At 36.8% G+C, this 22,656-nt stretch overlaps 1 protein-coding gene and 1 long non-coding RNA gene across 19 annotated transcripts in view; one reads left to right on the top strand and one right to left on the bottom strand.

Moving 5' to 3' along the window:
* Positions 1-22,656, top strand: part of NEDD4L (NEDD4 like E3 ubiquitin protein ligase) — a 308,711-nt gene that overhangs the window by 264,982 nt on the left and 21,073 nt on the right. For 9 of the 18 annotated variants that reach the window (XM_087958568.1, XM_087958566.1, XM_087958563.1 and 6 more), the window contains 7 exons: positions 2,554-2,631; positions 8,027-8,081; positions 8,172-8,228; positions 14,134-14,192; positions 15,555-15,620; positions 16,498-16,727; positions 19,952-20,073. In XM_087958568.1, coding sequence (XP_087814694.1) covers positions 2,554-2,631; positions 8,027-8,081; positions 8,172-8,228; positions 14,134-14,192; positions 15,555-15,620; positions 16,498-16,727; positions 19,952-20,073 — 667 coding nt within the window. The remainder of the gene's footprint in view (positions 1-2,553; positions 2,632-8,026; positions 8,082-8,171; positions 8,229-14,133; positions 14,193-15,554; positions 15,621-16,497; positions 16,728-19,951; positions 20,074-22,656) is intronic. The other 9 variants (XM_087958569.1, XM_087958567.1, XM_087958564.1 and 6 more) reach the window with 1 other exon arrangement.
* On the bottom strand, positions 8,001-12,437 carry LOC148132599 (uncharacterized). Its single transcript, XR_015748268.1, has 2 exons — positions 12,272-12,437; positions 8,001-8,431 (listed from the first exon to the last, which is right to left on the bottom strand). It is a non-coding gene; the product is annotated as an uncharacterized LOC148132599 (long non-coding RNA).

The raw sequence follows: 22,656 nt of genomic DNA, 5'->3' as shown, positions 1-22,656 counted from the left end.
TGCCTGGGCTTGCCGCTGGAGTGCCCCGAGCCAGCTGGCTTCGGGGCTAAGCCACCCCATAGAGGTGGTGAAGAGGGGGGAGATCGCCAGCAGGGTCGAGGAGAGCCACATCTCTCCTCCTCAGCTGGTCAAACTCCCTTTCCCGAAGGCGGTGGAGCGGTGGTCAGAAATGGCCACCTCAAAGAAGCACTCAACCGGAAAAGAAAGTGCAGGAGGAAGATAAGAAGTGAAAGTTTTGGCTGACCGGGATAAAAAGCAACAATTAAGGTACCCTGGAATTTAAATTTTATAACAGATAACATCGTTCCCAAAGAAGAGTCGGAAGCAGCGAAAGAAAGTGAAAGGGGAAAGTTTTTTTTTTCTCTCTCTCCTTCCTCACATTGACAACGAAGAGAGCTGAATAAGAAATTGGAAAAATCCGCTTTGGCACCAATAGGTAATTAAGCTGAAAATATAATTAAATACCAAAGGGACAATAAAGATTTCTGGACATTAAAAAATCCTTTTTTCTATAAGCAGGAAGGAAGAGGAAAAGAATAAGGGCAGGATCTGGAAGGAGCAGACTGCCTGGACTTTAAAAGAATCTAAAGTAAAATCTCAATAAGACTTCTAAAAGATACATTTTAACTGGAACTTTGTAACCAAATAGTAACCCCAGGAAGAGAAAGTGAAAAAAGAAGAAAGTGTAAAAAGAAACAACTTGTGTGTATTTGGATTGCTTGGTGACTTTTGGATTTTTGGATATTATATTTAAATGACTAAAAACAATTGGGTGGTTGTTTAAAAAATTCTACAATGGCATTACCCCTGGATGAACTGAAAATGGAATTTTAAAAATATAAAGAAGAGGCACAAGAAGGAAAGGGCTCCTTTGGCTCCGTTTTTCAATTCTTAGAAATGGCGATCTGTAACTACAAGAAACTACAAGAAAAGACTGCGCAACAAGAAGATTGGGACAAAGAAGAAGCCATCTTTAATGAACAAGTAACTCTATCTAGGGAAGAAAGGGGAAAGTGGGGAAAGAGAATGGAGAATTTAAGACAGCCAAAAAAGGGAAAAATAATTTGAAAAGTGGATATAATGTTGGAAAGCAACAGAAAAGGGGAATACAGAAGAGGGAAATGGAGGTGGAGAGACAGGGGACTAAAAAGGGGAGAGAGAAGAAGAAAGGGAAGAAGGAAAGGAAGAGAAGTTATAAAGGTTTGGAGCAAGATGTAAAGAAACAGGACCTATTCAGAGATAATGGGTGAAAATTTAACTGAAAAAGGGATTCTGTGAAGGTACATAAGATTGTATTGTTATATCTGTAATAGAAATAATGTTAGAAAATTGGAAACAACATATGATTAAAAAGAGGGATAAAATAGTCAGTGTAATTTAGTGAAACTTTTGTGAACAAAATAAATGAAATAAAATAAATGAGAGAATTGAATTAAGAAGGAACGGGAACATTTTAATTACTCAATGTTCTACAAAATATAAGTGAAGTGGGGGGGAATTAACTATGGAAAGCTTATAAGTGTTCCCGTAGGAACTATGATATTTATCTGAAAAGTAATGTGTAAAATGTTAAGATTTAAATGAATATTAATATTAATGATAGAATTGAATTGGAATGGATTGTTGTTTTAATTATATTATACATTTATAATTTTTTCTTTTTTCAAAATACAGTGTGTAGTTTTAGAATGTACCAGGCAGAATCCGAATGGAAGTTATGTATTATATTAAGTGTTATAATTTTAGGGGAAAGATATAAAGGCATCATACTCCAATCAGTGATTACAGGAGAAATTTTGTTTAATGAGAAAAGATAGTAGACAGTTGAAACAGGACAGACAAAGAATATAAGTACAATGATTTGAATTGAGATGAAATAAATAAAATAAAATTAAGAAAGTTAAAAGAGGGGAGAAGCTATATAGAAAATGTAGAATAGTAATAAGATATGGAATGGAATATAAAAATGAGCATGAACTTGAATTTGTGTCTGTACGAAGAGATGTAACCCGGGATTATGCTGCTTTCAAAAAAGATGTTTTATGTTTTTATGTTTTATGTTTTGTTTGTTTATGTTCGCTTTTAAAAATCAATAAAAATTTTCAAAAAAAAAAGAGTTCTATTCTATTCTACTATTTAAATATAGCTGCATGAGATCAGAATAACTTGATTCTGCTCATTGCTGTAGAAATCTCTTTCCTTAGAGTTTTCTCAGGATCACAGCCAAGGCATAATGCAGTGCTTCTCTTTCCAATTTTTCTGCAGATACAGGAGCAAAAGAAATAGTTTGTTATACAATCTTCTGGTAAATGAAATCATGTCTAACCTAATTTACTGAAAAAGTAACTACATCATGCTCTCTTGAAATTGGCTGCATAACTTGCTTGCATTAATGTGCAAAAGAAGTAATGTTAAATGTTTTGCCACAAAAAAAAATTATACACTCTGAAATCTAAGTGGGAAGGAAAGGAGGGAGGAAGTTCAGTATCATAGGCCTTGATAAAGATGTATCTCCAGTTAGATGTTCTTACAAAAGTTTGCTTATCATTTCAGGAAGATCCCCGATTGAAATTTCCAGTTCACTTGCGGTCAAAAGCGGCTTTAAACCCAAATGACTTGGGCCCTCTTCCTGTAAGTATGCACCCTGAACTCTTTGAAATAAGAGAGCATTTTGCATGTTGCAAATGTAGTTGGGCAATCTCTCCTTACATGGATGCACTTCACAGAATTGTTGAGTGTACCTATCTGGAAGGTACCCCAGATAGGACAGAGAAAGAGAGAAGGGTGTGTGTATGTGTATGGTTTGAATAATTATAGCAGTACTCTAATTTGTTTGCAGCACTAAAAAGCTTCACTATGAACAGATAGGTTCCCCTGAGCTTTCTTTGTGATATAAAACATGGCAAATTTCCCATAAAACAAAGGTTACGGTTTTGCAGGTCCCGCATTTATGAAGGCTATTTCTCAAACAAAAGCATTTGCTTAAGTAGTAGCCATCATAACCATCAAAAACCATTAAAAGGATTTAATTGGAAGTAAAATACTTCTTGCAGGATGAGAAGTTGGCTATTTTCATAATATAGACAGCAGATTGCTTTTAAATGTCTGCTTCCATTTTCTCTGTTTTATTGATCTTTGCAAACTCAGCCGATTATTTGGTTGGCTTCATTTGCAATTTTAGCTTTCATCCCTCTCTCTGAGTGGAAGATGTTTTGCAAGATTACACTGAGAGGCAAAATGCTCCCATTTTGCTTTCTTTTCAGAAGAAAGAATAGGAACCTGTTATTTTCAGTGGTCTGGATTCTCCCCTTCTCAGTTTGTTTGCCTCTTGAAGATAAACCACAGTTTCATCACAGCTAGGCATCTATACATTTTAAGACTTTTAAAAAGTACCGATAACCAGGTTAGTTTAATGTAGCTCAATCATTTAAAGCAGTGTTTCCCAATCTTGGCTTCTTTTAAGATGTATAGACTTCAGCTCCCAGAATTCCCCAGCCAGCATATTTGCTGGGGAATTCTGGGAGATGAAGTCCACACATCTTAAAGTTGTCAAGTTTGAGGAACACTGAGCTGAGCAAGTAACTCAAATCAATTTGACCAGAACTTAGTGAGATTAGTTTAAATAAAAACATTTACTGAGTAACAGTATTTATTCTATTATTTGTGTCTCAAAAATAGAATTGTGTCTCACGGGAAACAAAAGTCTCAATATTGCAAGCATGTTCTCTCAATCCATCATCAGTAACTGTTACAATATACCAAGGGTCTTCAAACTTGGCAAGTTTAAGACTTGTGGACTTAAATTCCCAGAATTCCCCAGCTAACATGACTGGAGGAGGAATTCTGGGAGTTGAAGTCCACAAGGTTTAAACCTGTCAAGTTTGAAGACCCCTGCAATATACTATTGAGCACTTCTCATCCAAAATGTATAATACTTTTCCAAGATTGAAAACAACTGTCTGTTCTTATAAGACCAGGATAGCCTGCTTCAAAAAGATTGTCTGTGTGTCTCTTGGCAAGCACACCTGTTTCTGAAGGCATATAAAAGTTTTCCCTTGGATCCTGAGTGCTGTATCCATATCAGTTATGGACAGATGTGTCCTTTCTAGAATTAAAGCTGGAGTCTAGCATTACTTCATTTTTGACCCTTCATTATTGACCCTTTGCTCATCAAATGCAATCTAAAAAATAAAGCTACAAATAATGAAGTAAGATTTAAAAACAGAAACAAAGATATATATTACAATAAAACCAATAGGTAGGACAGGTAGCATGGTCTTCATAGCCATTTAAGAACAGGGAAGACAAGCTGGCCTGAGTTTCCCTGAGAACATGTTCCATATGGGTTAAACTGCTAACTGAGATCAGAAAACCAATCCTTAAGCAATGCACTACTGTACTAGTCAAACGGGCATGTGATTGTACTGTTTAGTGATGGCAATTCTGGCTTATCCAATTGCCACTGTTAAGCAAGAGCCACACATGTTATTAAACAAAGATCATATCTTCCAACTTCCTGCCAGCTTCCCCATTGATTTTGCCTATGAGAAGCCATCAGGCAAGGTAGCAATTTACATGACCATAGTATAGTATGAGTAGTATAGTAAGTATAAGGCCCGTTTGTAACTGTCACTTGTTCAGGGTTGTCTTAAGTTCAAACAGTTGTTGGATGAGTGAACATTAAACAAGGACTAACTATAATTGGGATCTGTTACAGAAAAAGTCACACCTTTATTCAGGACCCACTTCTCTTTGGGGAGGCACATACAATAAGGGTAACAGATAACAGATAATCAGAGTTGGAAGGGACTTTGTAGGTCATCTAATCCAACCCCCTGCCTAAATACAAGACCCTACACCATTTCTGACAGATTGGATCCAGGGATCATCACAAAGCACAGCTAGATTCCTATGCCATCCATGGTTCCATAGGACTTATTATACTACCCTACCTTAAGATTTAGTTGTGAGTCCCATTAAATTCATTTGGGTACTGGGATAATAATATAAAAAGAAGAGTAAATAGTAGAGGTCTGAGCGAGGGCTATCTATTCTGACAATGGTTGTCCCAGCTTTTAGTCAGAGATCTCCATGGAGATACTAGGAAAGTCTTCCATAATTAGAGTAGAAATTGGAAGGTCTGATTCTGTGGTTAAAGATTTGTTTCTCAAAACCAGGAAATAACTACTGTATATATTCAGGTATTATTGGTATGGAATCTCTGCCCAAGGCTTATAGTCTGGGTCTGCTATATCCATGTGTTGTTCCTGGTTCTCATTTTTAAAATAATGATAAAATACATCCATCATCAGGGAGTCATTTTGTACTGATTGTTCTTGCATTAGATAATAATTCAGTTAAACCATATTTAATATATATATATATATATTCAAAACCTGGGCTTCTGCATTATTATCTTACATTAACTTTCTTAGGAACAAAATTATCATTTTTTTCATTATCAGACTTTAAACAATATAATGAATCTCTAGAACATCTGAATTCACTTTTTAATGATTGGCTAAAGCAAGAGAAATATTATTCACAAGTCAAGATACTAAAGTGTGTCTCTTCTGTTGTAAACCTAAAAATATCCACATCCATCTTTTTTAGGAATGGAATAAAAATTCCTTTCCCTGTCTTGCACACCACAGTAAAGCCTTCGCTCTTTTGCTATTTTAACATCACCTACTGTATTATCTCTCTATTTAATTCTACATTTCTCGTTTGTAAGAACAGATTAATATCCTTACCATGCTGTTCTTATGAATGTAGAAACTCCAGATTATATGTAAAAGGTTCCATTAGTTGCAATTACAATTAGATAGATCCCCTTTCTTTAAGTGAATGCCTTCTCTCACTTGGCAAGCCCTTGCATAGAGCTCTCAAAAGCTCTATTTTTAAGGGCTTTTTTGTCTACTTTCTTGTGATTTGGGCTGTTTAAAAGAATTCTTACAGCATACCTACAGCATCTCCTTGCTGCTTTCTGTGGAATGAACAAAAGGTAGTTGTTTTCTCTTTTTTTGTTCAGATTTTTCTCCTCTGTCTACAAAAGTTTTAATTCACAGGAAAAACTTCTTTTTCCTTCCTCAACTGTGGAGAGTAAAAATGGCTTAACTCTTTGCTTAAGGCCAGTGCAGAAACTTCCAGCCATCTCTTGCTGCTCCTTCTTACAAAAACACAGTGGGTATTTTTTTTAAGATGTACCTAATTCCAGAATGACTCTGGATAGCTAACAATTAAACTCAGAAAACAGTAAGGAGAAAATTCAATCCAGCTACAAAAGCACATCCCATGCACCAAAAAAACACAGCAAATAGGGACTTCACAAGTATTGCATCCCAGTGTGAGGAGATGGGAAGAAGACATATTCGCAATTTTTGACCAAAAAAAAAAAATCTATGTGAGAACAATACCCTTTCTTCTCTTTTATTTTCCCCACCCCTGGAGAAGGAGGAAACAAAAAAGTCCTTTTCCCAAACAAAAGTCCTGCAAAATGTGTCATCTTCGCAATGGAAGCTTCCAACCAGCAAGTTGGGCATTTTCCTGAAAAACACATTTTCTGACTCTTCCCTCTTACAAAATGCTAATGAGATGGAACGAAATTATTTGATTTTTTTAAAAAAAGAAAGTTAATGTCTAGGAAAATATGAGCTTTGGAGGAGGCAGCTGCATAAGCAGCTGTACTTTTGGCCATTTCCACTTAGGCACAACTTAAGAAATAGAAGCAGTGGTGGCATTCGAACCGGTTCGAACCGGTAGTAAAAAAAAAAAAGCCTCCAATGATCAGCTGAGAGGAGGGGGAAAAAAGCCTCTGCCAATCAGCTGAGAGGAGAAAGAAGAGAAAAGCGCAGGATTGGCCCTCCCACCTGCCCCTGCGCTTTTCTCCTCTTTATCCCGTCAGCTGATTGGTGCTGCAGGCATCAGCTGGTGTGAGGAAAGGTGCACGCATGTGTTAGGTGCGTGCGCATGCACACGCGATCACTGAATTGGTAGTGGAACAGGTAGGATCCCACTGCTGAATAGAAGCCATCTCTTTACACACACACATACATACATACATACATACATACATACCCATATGAAATGCATATTTTTTTAAAATTACATTTGTAATTCTTTTTTAATGAAATAGAAGCCATCTCATTCCCACTCCTGATGCAGAGAGAGGAAGATGTGCTTTCTCTCTTCTCCCTTTGAGATCTTATAGGCACCTGGAAAAGCAAAAGGATGCAGCATTTCCTGGAAAGCAAATAGCTCGAGAGTTGGTACTGCTTTAATCCCTGACCTCTTATAACATGGATTAATTAAAATGATCACTATGCACAAGATTGCCCATTTTCAGAAGGTTTCTTTTTTCCTTACGATAGATCTCATATCTACCTTTCAATTATTTAAATTATATTCACCTGTTTATTTTATTTGTACTCTTTAATTTGGATTCAGGGGAGTGTTAGTAACAGTGGGAAAACTGTACAGAGGTGCCTTCCGCCTCAAAAGGGTGCTACTTCTGGACTAGTTCAAGGATAATTTCACATATATGTGCTACATATGTGTTCTACATATGCAACATTAGCTAGTTTGGATAATGAAACATCTGCAAGGAAACCATCAAGCTCAAAGAGACCAAGGATCCTTCATTTCAACCCTAAGCTACAACTATTCTTCTTTTTAGGCAAGATTCAGTGGCACCCTAAGTCAGGGGACTGACAGTAAACCATTGGTTACAACAGTCTATTTACTGGAAGAAACAAATCCCCTAGAGTCCTTTGGAATCAGTTTCCTTCTTATTCAACATCAGAAGATAGCATTTCCCCCCAAAATCCGTGCTAGGCACGGATTAGGTCATATTGGTGAACTCCACAGTTTCAATTTTTTGTATATAACGCATGAAACATTCTTTAAAATGTAAGGGAGAATAAATGAAGCTACAATATATGCCTGTCTAGAAGTGTTTGAACATAATAATGCTGGAATAAATATTAATTCTGCTGCTGATGTTGTTTTTGTTTTTCTTTAATTACAGCCTGGTTGGGAGGAAAGGATTCATTTGGATGGAAGAACATTTTATATAGATCATAGTAAGTAGGCATGCAGGCTCTACAAGCGAATAGATGAAGGGCGGTAATCTTTATTGAAGTGAAAGCTTTGTAATTTTACTCTTCATTTAGGAAGCCAGGTGTTACTATGTGGCGAGATTCATACCCGAGACTTAGTGCCCTCTTACGGTACTGTACAATTCACCAAAAGCTTGCTTTAATTGGCTCATCAAGCTTTGTCCCTATTTGATCTTGTGAAGCATTAACATTTCTTCTTTGTGGTTGTTTTTGTTGATTTTTTTTTTTTTGATTTTCTTTTCTTTTTTTTTCTCTTTGATGTTGTGGATGGATCCCATGGCTTATATGCACTTATTAATAAATGGAAGCACACTCTAGGAATAGAAAATAAGATGAGAAAAAAAAAAAAGAATAATGCAGCCATGAGTCTGAATATAACACAAGTAGTAGAAGAAATTTTTGCTAGAATCTTTCTCCTCACAAATTAATTAAAGTAGGTCTTGGGGGCAACACCAGTTCTGACCTTATTTTCTATTTGTGGCATGTTAGTTTGCACCCACCCTGTTAATCTCTATCTACTTTTGTTCCTTGAAGTCCTAGTCTAAATGGCGTTTCATATGTCCTATTACAGCACTTCTGAACAAGTGTGTGGATCTTTGTTGTGTTTTGATTTTCAAGTGGCAACAGAAATAATTGTTCTTCAACTGGGAATGTTTGTGATATTTTTTTTAAAAAAAAACACACACATCATAAATGCATATTAATTGCTCAACATGTCCTTGAGCGAAAATATAGAAAGGAAAACATCTGTATGAAACTTGAAAAATTAACCTTCTAAAATTATTGCATCAGTGTTTTAATCTCTGTTGTCTTTGAATATCCATCAATTAACAATGGTACTTAGTTGCATAATGTTAAGTAAATTTATTTATAAAGAATGCCTGGATAAAGTAGCTGCTGAATCTTGAAAATGCATGAAGTTTTTAAGCAAAACCATATCCTTTAAAATAAAATAAAAATGGGATCAACATTTAGAACCAGATTAACCTCTTCCTAGAATTGTTATAGAATTAACTAAAAAAATGCCTAAGTGCTACATGACCAATTTTTCCCCCACTACTTTTGGAAGACAGAAATGCCTTTTCTATTGTTGACCTTCCTTTTCCTCTTAAATAGTTCTTCTTCCTCAGATGGTTGTCACCTTTTAAAAAATTTTTGCACTGATACTGAAATAGGTGCATTGTATATTAAACGTTTCTTTCCTGTCATCATCAGTTCTAAGGCCTTGCCCTTTGTGGCAGCAGTAGAAATACGTATGTTTTCTGCTGCCATAAAGACAGTAGAGTAAAATCAGGCACAGCTCAGTGAATCTCAGCCTTGTTTGGAATTAAAAATGTCTTAAAACCAGCTTGGTTGAATCACTGCAGCCTTGCAATCATTTATATTTCTTGCCTTGCTTGGTGCATCTTTTTATCCTGTAAGATAAGACAGATGCCCGTGCCAGTTTAGTGCTGGATTCAGACTTTATTTTATTTTAATGACTTTTATTTTATGAATCACATTTATATGAATGCACCATATGGATTCCTGGAGGTTTACAGTAATAATAACATGAGAAAGCATCATAAATACGGTAATGAAAATGTAAGAAAATGTTAAGATGCTGCAAAGAAAGTAAACACATGTTAAAATAAATTACTCCAACTTAACTCCTCCAAACCAAATAACTTCAACATATAAACAATCCCAGGAAAACAATAGCAGCAATTATGCATTAAGTCTTTGTAGCATTTTCTCAAATCCCATCAGGGAAGGAGCATATCTGATACTAACCATAGGATCAGGGCAGCAGTAGAAGAATTGCTGCTGGCCTCAGCATCCTCACTTCATAGAAATGAGGAATGATTAATAACTTACGGGAAGAAAAACAGTTTTTTTTCCCCAGAATTTCTATTCTGATTGGAAAAGTTAGCGCTATAGATGCCAAGCCAGATAGAATTTTATTGGTCAAAGCAGCATTTATGTAACAAAAACTGGGGCAGACAGTTCTTTTGAGCTACTTGCTAATTAAGAGGACCAGACTTTACGTTGTTGGGTTAATACTCAGGACATAGGCTGAAGTCTAACTTTGGCATTGCAGGAGGAGGTCTGTTTTAAGTTTACAACAGTAAATAATCAAGAGAGGTCTGGTATCACTTTCTCCAACTAACACATTTTATTAAAAGGCATCGGCTTTCATGAGCTGCAGCCCTCTCCATCAAATCTTCATCATAGAGTGGCCAACTCACTGTTTCTCAATCTTGACAACTTTTAATATGTGTGGACTTCAACTCCCAGAATTCCCCAGACAGCACTTAAAAGTTGCCAAGGTTGAGAAACTGATCCAGGATTTTAACTGAGATGATGGAGGTGGATAGGTAAGGAAGGGAGACAAGTTTGTCATGCAGTTGTAGGTTACAAGGAATCATAACCCAACTGGAAAAACATCAGCCCTAGATTCCAAAACTGGTTGAGATCATTTGAGCCCAACTGTGAAAGTGATGAGACAACAGTCATAAAACTCTTTTTCTAAATAAAAAAAACCTAAACTAAACAAGACTGTTTTTCTAAAACAGTGACTGTTTTAGAAAAGTGGATTTTTAAGTTCAGCTTGCATACATCAGACATTTTCAGGCAATCTCTGAAGGTCTCAACAAAAACAATGAATTTTTGACACATTGCAGTTGTGAATTGATAATGTCCATATAACCTTTCCGATAACTTTGAGGATCATTACCATCACTCAGACCAACCTACCATATAAGTTTGGTATATTGCTTGTGTACATTGCCTTAAACTCCCAAAGGACAGACAGGATATAAATCTAGCAAATAAATACTACCAATTGCATACACCTGAAAATTTGAAAGAAATCTTAATTTACTTCAGTTTTAAGTTCCTAACAGTTACAGTTGGGAAATTCATTTGTTAGGGCTAAAGTAAAGGTAGTTTTAACTGTGAATGATGGAAGTTTTTGTGGCTAACCACTACAGCTGTCTTTTTTTTAAAAAAAATGGTTTTAAGCATTCTTGATTCCATCGTGCTCTCAAACAGCACTTCTTCTAAACCACTTCGCCAATTAGCAAAGTGGAATGGGGTGTTATCAATATGAATCATTTATAATTTTCCTCTGATAAATGTGTCCTCAGTTGACTCATCAGTCTAGAAGGAGTTTCTAGGGGGAAAATGCAGCCCAGTCATATAACACAAGTTTACAGTAGTGCAACAGATAGTCTTCGATTTATGACTGTAATTAAGCCTAAGATTTCAGTCATAAGTTGTTACAGTCATAAGTTGAGATATCACATGGCCGGATCTGATTTTCATTTTTTTCTTTTTTGGCATTGTTTGCAGTTGTAAAATGAATCTATTTTACCCAAGGGTGTTTTTGCCGGAAATCAGAAGTAATCACCAGAAATAGTCAAAAAAACATTGAAACTTGCAGTCACTTTAACTGCAGAATGCTGCAAACTGCCGTAAAGATGAGCACCAAAAATACGATCACATGACCATAGGTTGTGTCAGCCATTGTAACTTTTAAATCAGGCTCTACCTGGATTTTGGAGAGGGTTCATCATAACTTCAAACAGTCATTAAGCAACCAAGTCATAAGTCAAGGAATACCTGTATTTTGTTTTGATTTATTTATCCATACATACAATTGATAGGCTGTCCAATTTCCAAGTATTCCTGATGGCTTACAGTTTTGTTTTGTTTTTAATTACAAAAGACAAAAAGAAATCATGAACATCCCTAAAACAACACATAATCAGAAAAACCACATCCAGTGAGGGGGGTTCAACCGTCACTTTGGAAAAGCCTGGGAAAATAGCCAGGTCCTTAATAGCTTCTTGAATGTCAACAATATGTTGTAATGTTGTGCTGTGCCATTTCCTGGAAAAATGCATTTTGTACTTAGAAACCCATTTCAATCTTATCCTTCCAGAAAACCATGTAAGATTTTGTTTTTTCCTTGTTTGTGGGGGCTGCCCATAAAGCTGTTTCCTAAGAAAAAATGATTGTACTAAGAAAATATACAATCTGTTTTATGAAATAAGAATTTTGAATTAGACTAGATAGAGAGAAGTAAAAATAAATGACAGTAGTTTCTTTAAACATCTCTGCACTGTAACCAAATTCTATTTAGCAAGAGGGCCCACATCCTCTTAACTTACTTGGTTGATGGGGGAACAATAATGATCCTTCCTTCCTTCCTTCCTTCTTCCCTCCCTGGAAGAGTCATTGTGAGAATATTGTAAGGCAAATCCCTCTGCTCAGCCTTGTAGGCAGCAATGGTTAACAGAAGTTGCTTCAGGTATTAAATTATTTGCACAGGAGAAGGGTTGTTTGTTCCTTATTAAAAGGTGTTCAGCACAGTGGGGGGGAAAATATACCAAAAAGTATAAAACAAACAAAATAGCTTGTAACTAGGGTAGGAAAAATAGCAAAGTGTGCTTCCCAAACAATTCTATTAGATTTTTGCTAGAACACCAGCAATTAGAAGTCAAACAACCAGGCTGGAGAGCATTTGGCAACTGTGGAAAGCAGTTTTATATTAGTTCCCCAGAATTCCTGTGATTGCCCAATCTCATGATTTGAGTACCAGCTTAAGTGCCTCCCCATCATAACATGGACAGCAACATCCACTGTTTTATGTTTTACCATCATAAAACACCCTGTCTTTTTTTAAAAAAGAATTGGTTAGAGATTATTAGAGCGTAGAAGGAGGGCTTTAAATGAATGACAAATTATTAGAACTCTTTTTCCAGATTCTTATGTCACTTTTTTATTGCATGCCTTAAATTCCTAACCTTGCTCTGGTCTCTTTAATAAAGATTTCAGAATAAAGAAATCTTTTCCCTAATTGTAGGCAAATAAATATGCTGTAAAGCAGGGGTGTCAAACTTGATTTCTTCAAGGGCTGGATCAGCATCATAGTTCTCTTCTGCGGGTTGGTGGCGGGAGGGGGGGGCAGGACAGATGCCTCCTGCAGCACCCTGCTAGCCAAAACAGGCCGTGTGGCCCATTTTCGGGCCATTTTTCGCCCATGTTCGCCCTGCTCTTCAGCCTGTTTTGGGTCTGTTTTTGGCCTGGTTTCAGCTGGCAGACTGCTGCAGGAGGCCATGGAGGGTGAAAATGAGGCACAAGGGTGGACACGTGGCCCATTTTAGCTGCCAGTGGGCCACTCCCTTGATATTTGCAGACTGGCCCCATGGGCCGGATTTAAGCACCCCGCAGGCTGCATCCAGCCTGTAGGCCTTGAGTTGACACTCCTGTTCTAAAGGTATCTGGATGTAGCCTAGCTGGAATTAAATTTGGAAAGAGAAGCAAAGAGAAACCAAAAAAGATGGAATCAACCTTTAAGAAAAGGACTTAAGCGTTTCTTAAAGGACTCTGTTATTCCAAAGGAGGGTTGGAATACTTAAATCAGGTTTCCCCAAATCAGCCTTCCTCCAGTGTGTAGAACTGCCATAACCCTAAGTAAAATCCAGTGCTGGTTAGGGATTGCCAATACATCACATAATATATGTAATAAATCTATTGCAATCATGCTGAATCCAGTGTACTCAAATATCTTCCCTTTAGTAGATCACACGAAAGGATTTGCCATCCCAATGCAAAATATTTTGAATTCAAACCATTCAAACTTCAAAATTTCCAAGTGCAAAGTTACTGCTCCACATTGATAGAGGATTTTTTCCCCTCCCCAACCACTTTGGAAACATTGGAAGCGTCAGACAGCTGTTTCAAGCCCAGAACAGCTGACTGAAATGGTTCAATTCAAAATACTTTGCCCATTGTCAGAATGCAGTCTCTGCATTATAGAATAGTTTATACAGGATTTGGAATGGCTACATGAAACCCAAAAATAGTCGAATCCTTCTTGCTGCTTTTTAAAATGACATATTCACATATAAAGTCCTTTTTTTTCTTTGATAGTACCTGACTGTTGTTGTTTGGTTGTGGTTGTTTTTGTTTTAAAAATGGAATGCGAGAGGGGGAAAAAGTGTTGCAATTTTTCTTGTTTAATTTTCAGATAATAAAATTACCCAGTGGGAAGATCCCAGGTTGCAGAATCCTGCTATTACAGGTCCAGTAAGTACTGCATGGATATTTTTTTTTATTTTTTGCAAAAACTGCTGTGATTAATAGTTTTAACTTGGAAAGAAAATGATTGACTTTTATGTTTGTACCTCTGCCCACCCTTACAGTGGCACTAGTATCTCCCATGCTTCTCATCCAACACTTTAGCTCTTTAAAAAGGTAAAGGTTCCCCCCGCAGTGCTCATCTCAGTTTCTAAGCCAAAGAGCCAGCACTGTCTGAAGACGTCTCCGTCATCATGTGGCTGGCATGACTACATGCCGAAGGCACACGGAGCGCTGTTACTTTTCCACCAAACTGCTCCCTATTTTTCTACTTGCATTTTTTACGTGCTTTTGAACTGCTAGGCTGGGAACTGCAGACGCTGGGACAAGTAACAGGAGCTCACTCCATTACACCGCACTGACTAGGGATTCGAACCGCTGAACTGCCGATCTTCTGATCAACAAGCTCAGCGTCTTAGCCACTGAGCCACCACGTCCCCTTTGAGCCACCACTCTTTGGATAGTTCTAAATGCTGAAAAAGAATCCCAAACAGTCAACTTAATTTTGCAGAGAGGATTATAACCCATTCCAAATCATGCATAAGCTTCTATTCATACCTATTAGGAATCTGATAGACAGAAGACAGTCTTTTTTGAAGTTGATTAAGTTGAGTGCCACCTGTACTGAATGAAGTGTGTTCCAACATAAAAAGTGTCCATCCATGAACTTTAAACAAATCATAATTTTTCATTCTACAGTTACCAAAGTAGACGGATATCCAAGCTGACTACTATCTACCAGTGACCACATGACCAAGGACATGACTTTAAAAAGATAAATTTATTTATTTAGCAAGAGTGCACTGAATATGGACAAATGCCTCATTGGCATTTGTGTTTTCTAAGATCAAAATCAAGGGAGCGAACTTTTCTTTCATGTTTCTGCTGTTCTTCAGGAAGAATGATCAAAAATAGCATGGAACCACACGCTCTTGTTTTGTCCTGACCTCATCATACAAACACATAAAAACTCCATCCGTTTCTTGCTCTGGTGAAAGTTTAGCTCACCCAAGTTTCTTTTTTTTTTAAACTGCATCTTTCTTTCTTAGCTAACTATGTAACCAGAACTATTTCAATATGTACTGAGACAATTAGGCAATTTAAAATGTGCAAAATTCAGCCCCTGTAAGGGTAGGAAATCACAGATCTCAACAGGTGTAGTATATGTATCATAGGGATTCATTGGCATCAGGTTTAAGGAAATGAAGGATTAAGGAAATGAATAATTAGAGAGAAATGGATGACCCCAATATGGCTCTTTCATGATCATTTTATTCTTTACACTAACAGTACAATGTTCATGTCTTCCAGGCTGTTCCATATTCCAGAGAATTTAAGCAAAAATATGACTACTTCAGAAAGAAGTTAAAGAAACCAGTAAGTAAATATTTATTTTATGATAAAGTTGGTAGCATCCATATAGGGAATGCAACCTTCCTTAATATATGTTGATTTTTACAATATATTTTGCTATGGCACTCTGCAATTGCAGAATTTTTCTCTATTTCCTTTTTTTTCTCTTTCAACTTCCATTCCATTGTTCCTTAGGCTGCCAGATGCCCATAATTTCCATTTAATCACTTCACAGGCTACCTTTTCTTTCCCTGTAAAGTAGGGTCAACCAAATCCACGTGCATTTTTGCTACTGTTTTTTTCCGGCCACTAAGGATTCGTCTACATATCTTGCTCACTATAGCAGAAAAATTCTTTAGTAACCATTTCTGAGGGCCTTGCTGTCATCCCCAGTCCATTGCTAAGACAGCAAACACCTGTCTTTAATTATCCTGGTTGAGAAATTTATTTCCTTCTTCTTTCATCACAAAAGTTCCCATGTACAGTAGACAATCTAAGGGACTTCAGGCATGAGCCTGGAGGTGACACTGATCTACTTAACTTCAGTTGAGTGAGCAAGTTTGCTGTGGAAACACACCCTCACTGTCCAGTCACTGGACAGTCCATCTCCTTGGTCTTTTAGGTTTGGCCACAAGAAAGACTGGACACCTACTCATTGATTGGCCATGAGAAAGGCCCTTGAGTAATGTTTTTCATGAAATATTTGCAGTTCAACAGGACACATTGTCCACCTAGAAGAAGTCTACATGTTTTTAATTGAACCCCCACCAACACTGCACTATATTCAAAAGAAGAAAACAAGGCCTAGTTATATTTCTTAGACAATTTGTTTTATAAATAGCTGATATGGAAAATGCAGTCAGACCAGTCAATATATAGAATATTCTTTTTTCCCCTGAAGGCTGATATACCAAACAGATTTGAGATGAAACTCCACAGAAATAATATTTTTGAAGAATCGTATAGAAGAATCATGTCAGTGAAGAGACCTGATGTATTAAAAGCCAGACTCTGGATAGAATTTGAATCAGAAAAAGGCCTTGACTATGGAGGAGTGGCCAGAGAATGGTTCTTCCTGTTGTCCAAGGAAATGTTTAACCCCTATTATGGCCTCTTTGAATATTCAGCAACGTAAGTACATTATTTATGTATTTGTTTATGACATTTATTGGCCGTCGGTTTTACCGTAAGGTAAGTGATGACATATTCCTACAGCTACACTAGATGAATTCAGTCATTTTTTTTTATATTGTTGTTTTTCACTATTGCTTTCTGGTAGAAAGCCAACAACAACATCCATACCACTTTACAAGAGAAAGACAAATTAGGAATACAAAAATCATTCTGTACAGGTACTGTAGTCCTTGACTTACAACCATTCATTTAGTGACTGTTCAAAATTACAATAGCACTTAAAAAAGTGGCTTATGATCATTTTTATGACACACTTATGACCATTGCAGTATCCCCATGGTCATGTGATGAAAATTTGGTTGCTTGGCAACTGATTTATATTAAGGATGGTTGCAATGTGCTGGGGTCATGTGATCACCTTTTGTGACCTTCTGACAAGCAAAGTCAATGGAGAAGCCAGATTCACTTAACAACCGTGTTAGCAACTGCAGTGGTTCACTTAACAGCTGTGGCAAGAAAGGTCGTAAAATGAAGCAAAACTCAATATCTGTCTCACTTAGCAACATAAATGTTGGGTTCTGTTGTCTTTAATTGTAATAAATGTTTTCCATAACTTTCAGTGTGTAATTTGGACAATGTATTTTATAGTACATGCCATGTATTGATTTCCCTCAGTGTGTTTATGTTTAAAATCTTAATGTGTTTGCTCAACGGAAGAGGTACCGTTTTGAACTTTGAACTACGTTGTACTAAGGAATACTGATTTGGGCCAGTTGTCTCCAGCTGCTGCCTTTTGTTTGTTAGTCATGTATATTACCTAGTCTGGCTTTAGTTTGCAAGAACCTTTTCTTTTGTGAAGAGATTTAATTAAGGACCAGCTGTTTTTGCTGGAATTTTGCAGTAACAAACATAAAAGAGAGAACAATTTTGAAATAGCCCTTAATGATAGGAAACAAGAATTCCCTGAATTAAGTGGCACTGCCAGTTGGGACACATTCCACTGTGTTCAAACCAAATATTTATTTATTCATTGTTTCAGTTTGTCTTTTCCCTTTCTGCTGAAAATCACATGTAAGGTGCTTAATGCATTCAAGTAAAATTTGTCTGGTAATGAAAGAAGCAAGAAAGATAACAAGAGTTTCTAGTATTCCATTCTCTAATTTTGAATTAGAATAAATAAATAAATAAAAAACACATAAAGACAGAAGTATAGAAAACAAATTCTTATTCAGATATTTTCACATACAAAAAACTAATTCCAGGAGCCGCCTTATCATGTAGAGTAAGAATTTTTAATAACATTCTTACCTAGGAAGGGACCTGGTTGAAAATAAATTTTACCTGCAGAAACATTCTCCCTAATTCCTTACTGATTTCTCAATTGAAACCAGTAAAGAATTAGGGAGAATGTTTCTGCAGGTAAAATTTATTTTTGAAGATTTTTCAAGAATCAGCGCAGAAATATGTTAGAATCTGGAGACATGCCATTGGGTACAATGAACTATTAATAAAATGTACTAGTTATACATTCAGATATATGCACAGAGATACTGATAAACCTTCATAATCCCAACCCCATAATATTTCACCTCATCCCAAACTCTTGCATTAAAACTGTCCTTACCAATACTTCCTTTCCTAGAAGTATTATCTCACCATTTTAACCAGGGGTGGGATTCAACCAGTGTCTCAATGTGTAGGACAGAGCATTTGTTGGTCGAGATTTTTTAGGATTGGCAGCTATTTTTCCTCCACTCTTGCTCTCAGCACTGGCTCTCCACAGGGTTGTGTGCTGAGCCCCCTTTTGTATTCACTTTACACCTACAACTGCATTCCCTCTTGTCCCACTAACTCTATAATAAAATTTGCAGACGACACCACGTTGGTGGGACTCATATCAGGAGAAGACGAGACGGCCTATAGGTCAGAGGTTCTCAGACTGGTCTTGTGGTGCTAGAGTCATAACCTCGCCCTGAACATCAAAAAGACCAAAGAATTGATTATAGACTTCAGAAGATGCAAAGCAGAGCCTCTCCCACTATATATCAATGGAGACTGTGTGGAAAGAGTTTGTAGTTTTACATTTCTAGGAATTCAGATTTCTGACAACCTTACTTGGTCAGTCCACACTATGGCCACTGCAAAGAAGGCCCAACAGCGCCTGCACTTTCTGAGGCTGCTGAAAAAGAGTGGTCTGGGTGAAAAGTTGCTGGTTACTTTTTACCGTTCTACCATCGAGAGCATTTTGGCATTCTGTGTAATGGTGTGGTATGCTGGATGCTCTGTAGTGGATAAGAAGATGCTGCAGAGAGTTATAAACACAGCACAAAAAAATCATCGGTTGCTCTCTTTCTTCTTTGGAAGAGATTGCAAAGACCAGACTCCTCTCTAGAGCACTAAAAATCTCCACAGACCATTCTCATCCTGGACATTCATATTTTGAACTGTTACCATCAGGGAGGCGTTATAGGTGTCTTAAAATGAGGACTAATAGACTGAGAAACAGTTTCTTTTCCAAGGCAATAATTGTCTTGAATCAAACAATGCATATGTGATTTAGCCCTATGTATATAGTGGCATTTTTAAACTATCTAACTTACTAATATGTTTTAGATAGGTTTTAGATTAGGTTTTTAATTATTATTTTAATTATTTTAATTATTAAATACTCTGTAGTGTAATTGTGATGTGGTGTTTAGGACACTGTGCTAGAGTAGCTTTCAAATTTCATTGTATTTGTAGAATGCAATGACAATAAAGGTATTCTATTGTATTCCATTCTATTCTATTCTATTCTATTCTATTCTATTCTGTTTGGAGTTAACAACTGTTTGACCATTCAGTCACATAATCAAGGTCTTTTTGAAGGACGGTAGCATTGATGGTGGTGTTGAATAGTTTTACATCATCAGCGAAGAGGATGCAGTTGCTAATAAGGTGATCACAAAGGTCATTTATATAGTGTAAAGAATGTGTGTCCTAGAACGCTCCCTTGGGTGACACTGCTGATAACTGGTGCAGGGTTTTATAGGGCGTTTCCTATTTTTACTATTTGTGGCCTGTTTAACAGGAAGGCAGTAATCCACTTGTGAAGGGATCCGGAAGTTATAGCATTCAAGTAATATAAAGGTATATTTGTGTAGCTTGAGGAAAAATGCGAATCAAGTACGTAAGAAACTCATCCTTTCATTTCTCTTTCTTTTTCTTTTTTTTCCAATAAGGGACAACTATACTCTTCAGATCAATCCTAATTCTGGACTTTGTAATGAAGACCATTTGTCTTATTTCACCTTTATTGGTCGTGTTGCTGGATTGGCTGTATATCATGGAAAGCTTTTAGATGGTGAGTTGAATAAAGAAGGATAACTCTAAAAGAGAATTTGGGCCTCAGAAGTAGAGTGCTTTATGGAAGTAAAATACTATAACAGGTACAAATCATTCAGAAGAATCTGCGAGTACAAACATATTTTCCTTCCCATAAATGCCTTGAAAAACAATAAAATTGTTATGATGGAGCTGTAAAGCAGAAAGTGTGTGAGAAAAAAAAAGAAATTCTCTTCCCATGTGCTCCTTTTAAATAATTTTCAAGTATTTTTCCCCATTGAGCTGAGTTTTTTTTTATTCAGTAGTTTATATATGCCACCCCTTTCCAAAGAGAACTCTATGCCTGTTTCTAATATTTATTATTATGTTGTAGTTCATCACACACTCAGCAAATGTTCAGACTGGACTTGGCATTTTTGTTCACCTATTGAGTCCTTTATGGTTGTTCACATAGTCAGCCAGATGTTTAGTTTTAGCATTTTCATTCACCTATCCAGTCCTCTCCAAGGACCTGGGTGAAGCAGATGTTATTGTTTGAGGATGTTGAAGGTATTATTAAGTTTTCTTTACATAGCTAAAAGTCAAATGCAGAAGTATATAAAGAAAGAAAAACAAAAAAGGAAAAGAAGGAAGGAAGGAAAAGAAAGGAAGGAAGGAACAAAGAAAGGAAGAAAGAAATTAAAGTGACAATTCCCACACTTCTTTATATCAGTTACCTGTATAAACAAATTCATTATCTCTCTTCCCTCCTCAATATTACAATAATCCCTTCAGGCCTTTGTTTGATCTTTTTTCATCCCTCAAATCTAGAAATCATCAATTCTCTTTTGTCTGTGTTTTAGCAAAAAGGCAATTAAAGGTTTTCAGACTTTTATAAAAAGTTCTTATTGTTTTATCCTGACTAGTTTTGCCAGCTCTTCTAATTCTGCCCTCTTCACAATCAATTTCTCCATTGTGAATATTTGAATATTTTTTCACATTTTATCATCGAAGGCCGTTCAGCAGTAAGTCTAGGAAGTGTGGGCTTCGGTGGGGTGGGGTAAGCTTGCTCAGGGAGGGGGGGAGCTCTTGTTTGGAGGAGTAGGAAGGGTGAGCAAGCAGATAACAGTTGTGCTTTCTCGAGTTAATTTTTGAGACTTTCCGTGGCTGAATATCTAAAGAAGGACATCTGGGACTTTCCAAGGGGGCTCCGTTGAGGTCATTTTTGTGCAACTGTATATCTGTTTTCCAATAAAATGATTTCTGATGTCAATACTAATCTTCAAAGTTATTTGTATTATCAAAGAATGTTTTTATGTTTCTTTGCTTTTTTCCCCTTTTTTCCTTTTCACAAGTTCATTCATGTTTTTCACATTTCCTTCAGTGACGGGAAGTCCTTAGGTAATTTCTCTGGTGTCATTTATCAACGGTACACTTTGCTATAAAAGAGTCTCTCTGAAATTATTACACAGTGTGAATTTCAGACTTCTAATGAATGTATTATTAGGATTGCACAAACCTATAGTAAAATTTGAAAGAATGCCCTGCTGAAGATTTAAGATGGCGGGTCAGGCTGTGTGGAAATGGCCAGTCCTGCAGATAAATTTCACCTAAGCCACAGAAGGATTTTACATCAAAATGAACACCTTCAATTCAGCTTAAAAAGTCACCAGCAATTTGGGTAGCTCTTTTTCAACACAAATGATGGCCCTTCGTAGCTGCTGGGTTTTTTTTTTAGACCAGTTTCAAGGACTATCCCCCCTCTCCCCCAGTACCTTATAAAGATAATAAACTGGGCCACATTGTGAACTATGTTTTTTTTCTTTGTCCGCAGAAGTGTTTAAAATCTCTGTAAAAGGTAGCCAGATGTGCACTGCAGTATAATCTGTTTGTGTCTTCTTCCTAGTGAAAAACAGTCTTTTGAGATTGGTTGGAATAAGATGCAGATCTCTACCCAGATGTTCAGTCAGTTTCCTATAGCTACACAGTCTGTAGAGATTCTCAGTCATTCAGGTCATGGTTGTCCCAAAGGAGCTTTTTCAGGAGGCAACTGGACTTTCTGGTTTTTTTCTTTTGAAGACTTTTCGCTTCTCATCCAAGAAGCTTCTTCAGCTCTGACAGGATAGTGGGGGAATGGAAGGATTTATATTCCTTGCAGGCAGCTGGTAATTTGCATCCTTTTAGAGTGTCATTGAAGCACTTGGAGGTTTATCTGTGCCCTCAGGGTCACCTAACCTGGTTCTTGGTTATATCCAAGAATATAAATCCTTCAATTTCCCACCATCCTGTCAGAGCTGAAGAAGCTTCTTGGATGAGAAGTGAAACGTCTTCAAAAGAAAAAACAAGAAAGTCCAGTTGCCTCCTGAAAAAGCACCTTTGGGATTAAAGCTACGCAATTAAGAAATGATTTGAATTTCAACCTGATTCTTTAGTTCTTGCATCACATAACTGTATAGATATGCTCTCTACTTTTATTTTTTTGTTGTTCTGTTTATATAGAACAGACCTCCCAGTCCCTTCTCTAGTACATGAATCAAATAATACCTTGAATACAGTATTAGGATTCTCCAGATAGGCGTAGACACTAATGGTTGATTAGTATCTTCAAGCTAAGCTACAAAGT

The sequence above is a fragment of the Notechis scutatus genome, chromosome 2, assembly GCF_049901735.1.
Source record: "Notechis scutatus isolate UNSWTSFEM ecotype Mainland chromosome 2, rNotScu1.2, whole genome shotgun sequence".
Lineage (NCBI taxonomy): Eukaryota > Metazoa > Chordata > Lepidosauria > Squamata > Elapidae > Notechis > Notechis scutatus.
The sequence above is the reverse complement of the archived record's forward strand: the minus strand, read 5'-3'. Positions and strand labels throughout refer to the sequence as shown.